Here is a 12,607-nt window from a genome sequence, read left to right on the forward strand (position 1 = left end):
TCATACAATTTATAAGTATTTTTAAAGAGTTGTTAGTTTATGAGCAGGCTTTTCAAGAGCATAGAAAATCACTTGTGGATGCACTAGTCTTAAGTTGCATAAATGTGTACTATGTCATATTGTCCATACAGTGGTTTTCTGTAGGTCTGCAGTAAGAGGATGCAGACAACAGTTTTCATGTGGAGTCACCGTGATTTCTTTTTCTGCTTTAGCAACAAAACTGAAACATAGGTTGTATATGTCTTGGGAAAAGCTGCTGCCCGAGACCGATCATTCAGTATCTCCCTTTCTACCCTGCCCACCAAAAATTCTCTCTGGCTAGAACCTTCCTCTGCTCTGTTGAAAAAGCATAGTGGTGCAAAACGTGTGGCAGGGGAGTGAAAAAGCACACGAGAGGTTGGTAAATTTAAACTTTCATGTGGGAAACAAGCCAGAAGCCTGAAGACTTAGGCAGTACGAGGATGGTTGTGTGTTTTCTGCTGGAATTCTGGATTGGAAATGCAGTTAGGTGGAGAAGTGGAGATGGAGGTGGCAGCACAGAGCTCAGGGCCACCAAGAGCTGATGGGGTAAATCCTGTAGGGCACCAACCCAAACATGTTTGCTGTTGATATACTCTGGGGTATCCAATGCAGCTTTTCTTGGCACACACCAGACTTTTCAGTTCTACTAGTTGTTAATGTGATAAACAGTACACAGTCAGAAGTTAGTATACTGATAATATTGAAAAACTTAAAATAATACAGCATGAATGCAAAACAAATGAAAACAGATGTGTTGAAAAATCATTTTCGTCAGTGTAGCACTTAAATAGACTCTTCAATGAAAGCAGTGTATATAAATATTTGTAATACTATTGTGGCTATTAAGGACTCCAAGTGCATTTTTTTTTTAACTCAGATAAATAATGTTCTGTGTAATTTTTATAAAGCTTCCAAACAACATAATGCTTCAATTTACTTTATATGATTGAAACTGAAATTATTATAAACTTAGTTGTGGATTTGGGTTTTTTTGATATTGTGATTAGGTGGTCTCTTAAGTATATATGTTTTTTCATAAGACTTCCATTTTCAAATGGTCCCAATTTCCATGTGTTTTTTAAAGCTTCTGGTCATTTTTTTCCACAAGTGTTTTCTTACACATACCAAAATTCATGCTCAAAGTGAGAGCATTTTAATACTTAAATATAAATAAGATATATTCATAGTATTTTAATATTAATATTTAAAATATACTGAATCAATTGAAGAATAGGGATTTCATCTTGCATTTTTACTTCAAATGTGAAATATCTTTCCAACATAAAAGTAGCGTTGCTTATGGGGAGTTTTATCCTCTGCTCTTGCACTATTTTATGATGTGGTGTGTCTCTTTCCTCTTGAATGCCAAAACAATGATAGATACCCGATAGAACAACATGCCAACACCTAGTGAATGTCTGAAGGAATGTTGGTTTAAAAGGAATTTAAAAGTATGTTGTAGCTTCAATATCCGGAATGTAATTGTGAACTGTAGAATAATTTAGATTGGAAGGGATCTCTAGGGAAATCAATCTGGTACAAGATTCCTCCCTCCACTGCAGCCAGGGATAGTCCATTCAGGTGGCGCAAGGGCTTCTCCAGAACTCTGACTATCTGCATTAAAGGAGATGTAACATCTGGGCAGCTGTTCAAGGGCTGAGCTGCTCTCACTTTGAGGAATAATTTCCTTGTGTTCAATTAGAATTTATCTCACCGTGACTTGCAGCTGTTGTCTTTCGGCACTCTACTGTGCACCTCTGAGAGGAGCCTCCCTTAGCCTTCTTCATAACCCCTCTTAGGCAGCTGGTGACAGCAATCAGTCACCTCTTCTCCAGGCTGAACAAGCTCAGTGCCCCCAGCCATTCCTTACACAACACATGCTCCAGCCCTCTGTCACAGTGGCTTGCCACTGAGCCCTCTCCTGTTTCTCAAGGTATTTTCTGTTACTGAGGTGTCCCAAAACGGGCCAAAGTGCTCCAGATGGGACCTCATGAGTGCTGAGTAGAGGACTACAGTCATTTCTCTTGCTCTGCTGGTGACACTCCCGTGCAGCAGCCCCCCAGCCCTGCTGCTCCCCTGGATCCTCAGGTCCTTTTCTGCAGAGCTGCTCCCTTGCCTGATTCAGGAGGTTCCTCCATCTTGTCAAAGCCCCCATTTGCATGGCCAGCAGGTTGAGGGAGGTGATTCTGCCCCTCTACTCCACTCTGGTGAGATCCTACCTGGAGTCCTGTGTCCAGCTCTGGAACCCTCAGTAGAGGACAGACATGGACCTGTTGGAGGGGGGGCAGGGGAGGCCACAAAAATTATCAGAGGGCTGGAACAGCTCTCCTGTGAGGACAGGCTGAGAGAGTTGAGGTTGCTCAGCCTGGAGAAGGCTCCAGGTAGACCTTATTGCGGCCTTTTGGTACTTAAAAGGGGCCTGTAGGAAAGACGGGGACAGACTTTTTAGTAGGGCTGTTGCAATAGGACAAGGGGTAATGGTTTTAAACTAAAGGAGGGGAGATTCAGATTAGACATGAGGAAGAATTTTTTTACAATGAGCGTGGTAAAACACTGGCCCAGGTTGCCCAGAGAGGTGGTAGATGCCCCATCCATGGAAACATTCCAGGCCAGGTTGGACGGGGCTCTGAGCAACCTGATCTAGATAAAAATGTCCCTGCTCTTTGTAGCAGGGGTGCTGGACTAGATGATCTTTGATGGTCCCTTCCAACCCAAACTACTCTATGAGTCTGTGCTCAGTAACATCTTACCTTTCCTTCGGTCCCTAAATGGTTGGAATAAATTTCATTAATTTTGATTTAAAACCTAGATTTTTTTTTTATCTTTGATAAGGAAGTCATTAACTTATAAATAGCCTCACTGTAAAAGTTCAAATGTGTTATGTTCTCAGTTTTACCTATATTTTTTTAACAGATAAAATATGGAAATGAGATTCTGAGCACATTCAGTCTTTTTTTAATAAGTGTACTAGGCTGTCAAAGACCTGTTTTAACTCATAATGTAGATATTCAAGAAAGATTGACAACTGATCCCCAAACAGACCTTTCGAGATTAACTTTTTACAAGTTCTACTTTGGAAAGAAAATGTGTCTCAGCAACATAGAGGCAACTGGCCTATAATTTACACAATGACTGTTTTCACAATGGCCAAACCAGAAATTAATTGTAAGTATTAACACTGACAAATACCAGAATGGACATTTTTAAGTCCCAGTCTCTGCCTTGTCTATCTAATTTCTTCCAGGATAAGATTTGGTCTGTTTGAATTACAGCATGCTCATTTATACTTACCTCTTTTGACCACTTTTTCACTCAGTTACCATAGCCTAACTTTTTTGGGGGGGTATGATAGTGTACACAGGTATTCATAAAGAAGGGCATCTTAATCCTGTGTAAATGCAATTCACAGCTTTCTGGTCCAGCAGAAAAAAAAAATCTTATAGTCTCTGTGTGTGAAACAAAACACAGACATAAACAATGGAAGAAATCAACCTAAACAAAAGATTTATAATTGTGTCATGGGATCACTGAATTATGCAAAATTGGGCTATAGGAAATCCTGATATGAAACCAGTAGTATAACGGTCTTTTCATTATACCGACTATCAAGAAACTGAATAGATCCTAGATGGATAATAATCCAAGCGTGTTGTTTTAGTGTATATTTTCAAAAATCTTTGCAGCAGTGTGTGCCGAGTCTTTGAAGGTTTCTGTTATTTGAGGGTGGAGGGAAGGTTAGGTCGCTCTAGTAAGAGCATCAGTTCACCACATATGTTGCTAGATGCTCACTACAGGTAAGGACTAAATTTCTACAGTAGTCAGAGAAAAACGTGCCACGAAATTAAAAAAGGGAGTGAAAGGGTGGCTGGAAAGTAGCTGAAGCTTATGGTATTTAAAGGGTGTTCTGCATTGCTGGGCAGAAGTAAAGACGGAGAGGTTGTTCAAACAGGGCACAGAGAAGCTTGTAGAATTGAAATCTACTTCTTTTGCCATTATGTCCCCAGTGCTATAAAGGGATTTAAAAAAAAAAAAAAAAGCCAGAAAAAAGCTAATGAAGATTCAGCTTGAGTTGAATAGGTAGAGAAATCAGTTTGAAATCCAGATTTTCTAAGTTCAGGTTTCATCTGGGAAGAATTGCACACAAGGGAAGAAACATCAAATGAAAGGTAATCCTTCATTTGACGTGGTTATCTTCCTAACTGCAATTGCAACACCCTTGCTATTTCAATTCACCTAAATTTATTCCACTGAGCACACCCTTATCCATTTGTGTGCATTTCGCACACTTTGTTTTATTCTAGTGTTTCCTTTTCCCATTTGTAAGCAGACGTGCCAATAGATGGGTGAGTACTCACGGAAGCTTACTGTTGCTGTCAGCTGCTGGGAAGGGGCAGCGAGCAGCACTCGCTGTGAGGCCGGGCCAGAAAAATACATTTGTGAGCAAATCCCAGATGGGCACAAATGCGGCAGCCTGATAGAAGCACCAGCCTCTCTCAGTAGCCAAACCCAACCAACAGATCTGCAATTCCTTTCCTTTTTTTTCTTTCTTTTCTGTGAATCTACTGTGGCTTTTAAGCATGCAGAGTTTCCAGCAGACTACGTACACCTTGAAGCCTGACAACAAAAAGTAGCCTTGAAATGTGTTCTGATCTCTGGGGATCTAATTAATTTACTGATAGCGGCAAGTGCTCTTACAGCCTGAGCTTGTTTCAAATGTGTCAAATCATTTTACTAAACACCCTTTCTTTGTTACACCTAGTAGCCCCTAATAAATGAGTTGTACGTTTTCATTTCTTATTTCTTAAAACCACCTAAAATTTTTATTTGGTTTAATTATAACACTTTGTATTTTCCTGAAATTCAAATGCTTTTCTGTTTAACTAACGGTGTTAATGACACATGTGCAACTTCTAAAAGCACATTGTCACAGCAAACTGGTGCCTTTTTTCTTAGATTGTCAGCTCTCTGATGACAGGTGACAAAATTAAGGTTTTTTTCTGTATACACTAGTACATCTGGAAAACACTTGGATACATCCTGTTGACATTCCAGGGCTAAGCAAGAGAAAAGACCTGTTGAGGGCACTGACCCTCTCTAGCAAGACATCAACTTAGAGAATTAACCACCTGTTTCAATCCTTCTGGTTGAAACCAATAGGAAGGTTATTGTGAAAAAAACCTCTTGTAGTGCTCTGACTCCTTTTATCCCCATGCAACTTATATAACAAGCTGTTACAGCAAAAACTTGAAGCTCTCGTTCACTTCTTTCTGGTATGAAGCATCAAGCATGTTCAAGCCATCCTTAGTACATCATTCTGTTAAGTAATTTTTCCCTAAGTGACTCTTTTCTTCTGAAGGTTGTGCTGAGCAGCCACACATCAGGCTGAAGGCACCAGTTGGTAGTTTTTCTTTATTTTCATGGGACACCAAGAAGGATCATGTTTGTCAAACACACACCAAAAAAAAGACCACAGCAGAGCTGTGGTGGGGCTCAAGCTGTGGAGTCCTCACTCAGTTCCAAGCGATGGTGGCAAAACACCCAGTATCAGTAGCAGGGCTCAGATTTTGCTGTAGTTGTGATTTGTGTTAGGATGTGATGATTGATCTACCCAACGTGGCATAGCTTCGGCAAGACCAAGGAAAGACTGGAGCTTCAAAAAAGCAACTAGGCGAACAGAGAAACCTTTTATTGTAGGGATTTGTGATATTTTTTGTTATATTTTGTTGGTTTGGTTTGGTTTGGGGTTTTGTTTGTTTTTTCTGCAGACTTTGCTATGCTTATCCTCACTTTTAGCAGCTCAAGATCAGCTTCACACAACAATTTATGCTTGTACCACTGCTGGACTTCAGGCAATTGTTTCCGAAGTTACTCCAAATAGCAGGAGTAAATAATTGATAGCTAGGAGAAAGATACTATGATGTTTAAAAGTACTCCGGCATTTTTGTTTTGCAAGCTTTCAAAAGAATTACTTTTCTCTTCGTGAAAATCTACAAGATTCCACATTTTCCTTCCCAAGATCCCTTCTGATTCCCTTGTAGGGTCGCTCCCAAGGAATAAACGTATCCGTCAGAGCGGCATTTGCCAGACAGATGGGGCTCAAGCTTCTGCGCTGCCACCCCAGGAGTTCTCACACGTGAGCCCAGCAGTCAGGCTGGCTGCTCACCTCAGCTGTGGCTGCCCCATGTTCACCTTCCTGGTCTGCTCGCAGCATGGAAGCAACTCAGACCTGGGTTTGAACCTCATGTTTGCCACACTAAAAGCTAAATACAATGTTTTGTTCTGCAGTTATTTATGACTGACATCACCACATGCTATCATCTCCTTAGATTGTGTCAGCCATCCGAACTCAGACCAGCCTTTCACATCTCTGAAAATATACTGAGAAGTCAAAATAGCCAGAGGTTCTAAATAGTTAAGTCAGCACATAAGAAATTAAGTTTCTACATCTGAGATGTTTCCTATACTTGGTTCTATTCTGTTATTTTTTTAACCTTTTTTATTGCAAACCAGACATTTTGCTACACTGTAATTTCAGTGTGCGCCTACCTGCTCACACCAGAAAGCACACGCTTACAGCACACCTGATTTTTATTTCCACTGGTAATGAGGGATGAAAATGCATCTTGTTTCTGTTCTTTTCTACAAGGAATAGAGCAAAAATGTTACTTAAATATCAGTGTTAAAAATATTTAAGGCTAGAATCAAAGCTGTGTTGTTTTCTCAACAAAACAGATAGTGTTTTAATACATCTTTAAAGGGAGTAGTAGTAAGGTGGAAAATTCTGTTCAAATAACTTTTTAATATGGTTTAAAATCCTAACCTAACTCTTGCTGATACAAACTTTCCAATGGTCCCTGGTTTATAAAATTGTCTTCTGTTGCATCATATTATTATATTGTATCTCTAATTGTTTAGCCTAATATTTTTTATACTGGATATGTGAACTTAGAAATGTAATCAAAGCCTTTGCATCCCTTTTCCCCTGCATCCCTTTGCCCCTGAAACTAAGTTTTCAGGCTAGTGCCCATGGCGGGCTGGTGGCTGGAGGAGTCCAGCCTCATGGCAGGGCTGCCCTTCATCTGTCCCTCAGCCCAAGTCGTTCTGGAACGTGTCTGTAGCTGCTTGGCCGAGCTTGGGGAGCTGCACATGGCACCGCTCTCATGGACCACTGTACGTGGACACAGCACTGGTGAGAGCTAAGGCGGAAGTGAGAATAAGTGCTTAAAAGGCGAGATATTAAGAATTTTACAGTTAGGATCTACTCTCCTCCTGGATGCCCCTCTTGTGCTCCTCCCACATATCCCCGCTCACCCTCCACCATCTCAAATTTTTCCTGCCCTCCCTTCCTGAGCAGCTCTCTGTGTTGTCCTTTGCTCTCTTCATGCTCTCTTCCCAGCATGAGTGACTTGTCAGGGAACAGATTATGATATGCAACTTCAGTTCTGTGTCCAGCTTCAGTCTTTAGCTGTGAAGAAAAACAAAGCCCACAGGCTGCGTTGCCTCACATGGGTTCTCCTTGCTGCAAAAGCCCCTGATAAGATTTCTGCACTTTGAGGACCCACTTCTAACTCATCAATACTGTCTGCTGCTCTTCTCCCATACTTCTTGTGCTGCCTGTATGGTCCCTAGGGTGGTTCAGCCTCCAGGGCTGTGCTTCGTAGTCTTGGGCTTTGACTTCTGTCTGCCTTTAGCACTCAGACTGGATGGTGAGGGGCATTGCTTCCCCTCAGGAGGTTGGATTTTCTGTTATCTCCTCCATATCAAGCTGTTGTCTGCTCTCTGTAACTCTCTGACTTCAGAGTGCAACATATTTTCTGTATTTCATAGCAGGTTCATTTGGGGATCTTCCATTACTTTCCTGAGCTGCTTTTTTGTTTCAATCTGTGGCGGTGGTCTTATCTTCTTGCAGGGACTCAGCTGCCAGTTTCCATGTGTTTGATGTGCAGCATCAGAGCAGCAACTTGCTCTCCTGCGGTTTTACCTTCCTTCACAAACAACGAGCAGTTAAAAACAATTTGTGTTTCAAATTTTCTATCAGGAGCAGCACTCTCTATATTGCACTATTCCTTTCTCACAATTTCATTTTTTCTGCTGAACCTGGCTGTATTTTGGGTGTAGTGCCAGCCAGCTACAAGCAAGGACAACTTCACTGCCCCCGCACAGATTCTCTGACAGGTACGGGTCTCTAATACGAGCTTCTGGCTCCATCTCTGCCACCCTACTGCATCCGTGGAGGCCTTGCTCCCTTCAGAGCACCACAGCCCAGCCATGTCCTCACCTTAACTCATTCCCTTTCAGCCCTCTGAAAGGCTTCAGGCTTTTATGTTTGAATAACAAAGCAAAATAGTTTCAGGTTTTTTAAGTTCATCAGTCCAGTTCAACTGTTCGTTATTCCACAGTATGCTTAGACCAGCTGCTTTTACATGCCAGACAGCTCTGTCGAAGCATCTGCGCCAGTAACTGAATGGACAGGTGAAGGCTAGATGTACCATTTGGCATCATGGTCATAGGCAAAGAAGTAGCTAACGACATTGGGCAGATAATCAGATGCATGGGGGATGGCAAACGTCTGAAATTTAACTTTTGAACTCCTGAGCTTCAACCAAGATGGACTGATGGTAAATTTTGTGTGATGTGTCCTGTCCTCAATCGTCCAGTTAATAAAGAGCCATGAGACAGAGCAGCTGGGAGGCTGGTTGTGCCATGAGCTTGTGCAGATAGACAGCTTAGGCTGGGAAACTGAGGTCCTGGGCTCTGGAGAGAAGAGGTGTCCTGAAAGGCAGTGCCCTTGGACAGAAGAAGGATGCATGGAAGGAGGGTGGTGTGGATCCTGGAAGAGGGGGCAGATCCTGCAGATCAGGGACACAAACATCAGGGGATGCCCCAGGAGCTCAGTTGTTTTTGTTGGGCACTGTGGCCAGCAATGGCTGGTAACAGAGCCATGGCGGGGCAGAAACCACCATGAATGTCGACCCCATCTCCCCATGGGGAAGGAGAGACAGGATCTACCCATGGCTGTCCTGCCTGGGAAGCCTATCCATAAGCAGCAGGGCCAACAGGCGGGCAGCAGACGTGTCCCCATCGCCTGGCCTGGCTGTCCAGCCAGCGAGGGCCTTCACTGGAGGCCTGATGTGCCTGCAGCCCCCACATCTGTGGGCGGCAAGCACATATGTCTGCCAGCTGCTCGGGGTCTGTTGTGCCAGTGGGGCACCACCAGGGATGTGGTGTGCTTGCAAGCCTCCAGCAAATCCCAGTATCCAGGCTGGCATTCCGCTGGCTCCCACCCCAGCAGTGACCAGCTCTGTCCTGCTCCAACAACACAAGGCAACTGCAAGCCTGGTGCAGCTGGCCAGTGGGGGCTTCAGCTGGTTCACCCTGCCCCACCACTTATGTACACGTCACAAGCTCTCCTCTTGTGGTCATGTCAGTTTGGTTTGGTTTTTTTTGGTGTGTGTGATTTTTGCTTGTTTGTTTTTAAATTTTCCTACTTTTATATGTAAATTTTAAGTGACAAAAAGAATTTTTTGTACATTGAAGAGTGTTTGTCAGAAAAACAGGGTCAGGAATGCACAACTACCCACAAACCAAGCATTTAACAATGCTAAGAAAGCAAGCATTTAACATTAGATGTTAAATCTAAACACAGCGAAGCAGGAAAACGTATCCTGCAATGACACTGTGAGGAAGAAAAAGTTATTGTCAAAACTCACCTTAATTATCACTAGGAATTACAAAACCCAACAGTAATTATGATGCTACAGACCTTAGTTGGTGACTACAGGCAAGTTTAGAACTGTTTAGATGTAGAAATATAGATGGAATTGGTCTGGATACACATATACAAATGTGCTCAGCTGTGACAGTGGTGGGTGCATGAAGGCTGTGGTGGTTCCTGAGTGCTGAACAAAGGTGTTTGTAAGCACGTAGCCAGTGTCATACAAATTAGGACTAAATCTCTGCTCGTTTGTGTCAATAAATGTGCACAACTGCTGAGCTGTGAGCCTTTTATTTGCATATAGTAAATCCTAATAAAGCCCTCATTAGGCTTATTAGGCTTGAAATCATGTGGGAGCTTGTAAACAAAATAGTATTTCCTTTCCTAGGTCTAAGGTTTACAACCATTAGCATTTCTAGTAAGAAAAATCATCGTATGTTCATCATATTGATATTTAGAGGCTTCACAAGCACTTTGAGGTAGGTCCCTAAAATGTGTCGAGACTCAACACTGGGGCAGGTTTTCACTGTCAGTGCACTTCAAAAATCTGTTTGTACTAGAGATGTTATTTTGTCTGACAACAATACAAAGTTCATAGGCGTGAAATATTACTGGCAAAATTAGCAACTTTAGGCAACAAAACATGCTCACAGAAAAAGAGGGAGAGATAAAGGTACACTGGCCATCTTCAGCATTTCTACAGCCATGGAATTAGGTTCTGCCATGAGATTTGTTACTGACTTGAGGCACACATATGTCTATTTAAGCATTTAATTATATCTGGAACAGCTGGAAAGAACATATAAAGCTTATCATGGTGGTAGCTTCGGTGTTTTTTCCCCACCCTATGCCTTACAAGAGTGAATCAAGGTGGAGCTAGCAGCAACTCCCAGCAGGCAGGCCATGTGCCCCCTGTATAGAGCTTTCTGGCATGGAAAGGACCCTGTGCCCACTGCTACCTCTTCAGAAGATGCAGAGCGGCTCTTCCTGCGCTCACAGCATCAGGAGAAGCTCCATTGAGAGCTGGACCTAGCCACCACCTCACCTCTCATACTGCTGCCACACTCCTTATTTTTCCCAGTCCAGAGGTGGAGGGGAGCTTGCAGAGCAAAGTGAAACACACACAGAAACTTTCACTCAATAATAGAGGTTCAGTTAAAAAGTAGAATATTGATTAAAATAAGCAACAGGGGTGGGGCTTGGAAAGCTGGAAAGTTATCCTGTGCCATTCACACCTGTAAAATTTAAGAACTTTTTGTTGGGGCAAAACCAGGTAAGTCAGCATTATCTGAATCTTTGGCTGTCCTGCATTTGTGTGGTTAGGAACCAGCTACATGCCAGGTCTTCATTTTTCCCACTTCCTTTTCAAAATCACTGGTTGCAAATTATATGGGAAATGGTGTGTCTAAAACAAGCAAAGTGTCAATTGGCTGCGATACAAAATAATTCAGATTGCATAATCGTGTTTAAAATGCAACATAATAAAACCACTGTTAACTTTCAAAGGTACGAATGAATGTCTTGCTGAAATGGCACAGCTAACAAAGCATATTGATTCTGTACAGCTTCTGAAATAGAAAAACTCCTTTTACTGTTAATAGAAATGCGAGTCCCTTTCCTTTTGTTTCCCTTTCAGATCCTGCCACCTCAAAAAAAGTAGAATATTCATCTGGTTTTGTTCACACCTGAGAACAGACACCATGAACTGTTATATTAATATAGTAAATCTTCCTTGCAATGTGTTATCAATTTTCAGGTGTTAATCAAAGAGATCGATGTCATAGTAAAACTACAAGAAACCTCAATACATTATTAAAAAGCACACTGAAGCACCTATTCATAATTTTGTACATTCAGCTTGAAAGCCTGAGACCTCAATTAATTCTTCAGCATCCTCATGCAAAAAGCTCTTCTCTCCTGGTGTTAGTGCGTGAGCTAATGTTTACTCAGGACTCAACATAACTTAATTTTTGTTTGATGGATGTCAATTTTGTATTGCTGTATGTTTCAATTAACAGGTGTGTATGTAATATAGACTGCAGTGGATACAGTTTTAATCCTGTATGTGCTTCTGATGGAAGTTCCTATAACAATCCATGCTTTGTTAGAGAAGCATCATGTCTGAGGCAAGAGCAGATTGACATCAGGCATCTTGGACACTGCTCAGGTAGGCATAATTTTGTTTATCTGGTAGTGTAAATTCTGACATAAGTGGGCTTGGCAGAGCTCTCCCTTTTTGATTTTTAAATCAGAAGCCCCTGATCCAGTTTTCAGTGCACTCCCTGCCTATATGTTAGCGTTTCTCATGCAGAGGTTTGTTTACGCTATATACATATGTGCCATGTTTACCTTATCTTTCTTTATCCAGCTGTTACCTGGAAAGGCAGCAAAAGCTGTTAGGAGAATCTAAGCAATAGTCCAACGGGTCTTACATGAGGGGGTGGTAGGAAGTAGGAGAGCAAAAGGAATATTGGAAATGTTCCCTCTGGCTGCTGTAGGCTATACAATGTGCTTCCAAGGTGAGTCAAGTTGGGCAACGATTGCACAAATATTTATCCATTTCCTTTTCCAGTGTTGGAATGGTCCTCTGGATTTCTCTGTCTGCTGCCTTGTAGATAATCATGTGCATAACTCTTCAGTTTAGGGTCTAGCACTTTGGACCTTCTCATGGAAATAACAGCTTTCCACACCATCACTTTGTCAGTTACATCTAGATTTGTAACTTGGACAGCTCCAAAACCAAACCAGACTTGTCACCAAAATAATGCCCATACCACAGAAAAGTTTTTAGTTCAAAATCTACATCTTGAGGTTTGCCATGTGTTGGTCTGAACACTGGGGTTACTGACTGTTACTGACCAGGTGTGCTAC

The 12,607-nt window shown here is 42.1% G+C and overlaps 1 protein-coding gene across 1 annotated transcript in view; it reads left to right on the top strand.

Annotated features, from left to right (window-relative positions):
* Nucleotides 1-12,607, top strand: part of TMEFF1 (transmembrane protein with EGF like and two follistatin like domains 1) — a 124,463-nt gene that overhangs the window by 100,423 nt on the left and 11,433 nt on the right. The window contains exon 6 of the mRNA XM_065052941.1: nucleotides 11,755-11,903. Within this exon, the coding sequence (XP_064909013.1) occupies nucleotides 11,755-11,903 (149 nt within the window). The remainder of the gene's footprint in view (nucleotides 1-11,754; nucleotides 11,904-12,607) is intronic.

The sequence above is a fragment of the Columba livia genome, chromosome 2, assembly GCF_036013475.1.
Source record: "Columba livia isolate bColLiv1 breed racing homer chromosome 2, bColLiv1.pat.W.v2, whole genome shotgun sequence".
Classification (NCBI taxonomy): Eukaryota; Metazoa; Chordata; class Aves; order Columbiformes; family Columbidae; genus Columba; species Columba livia.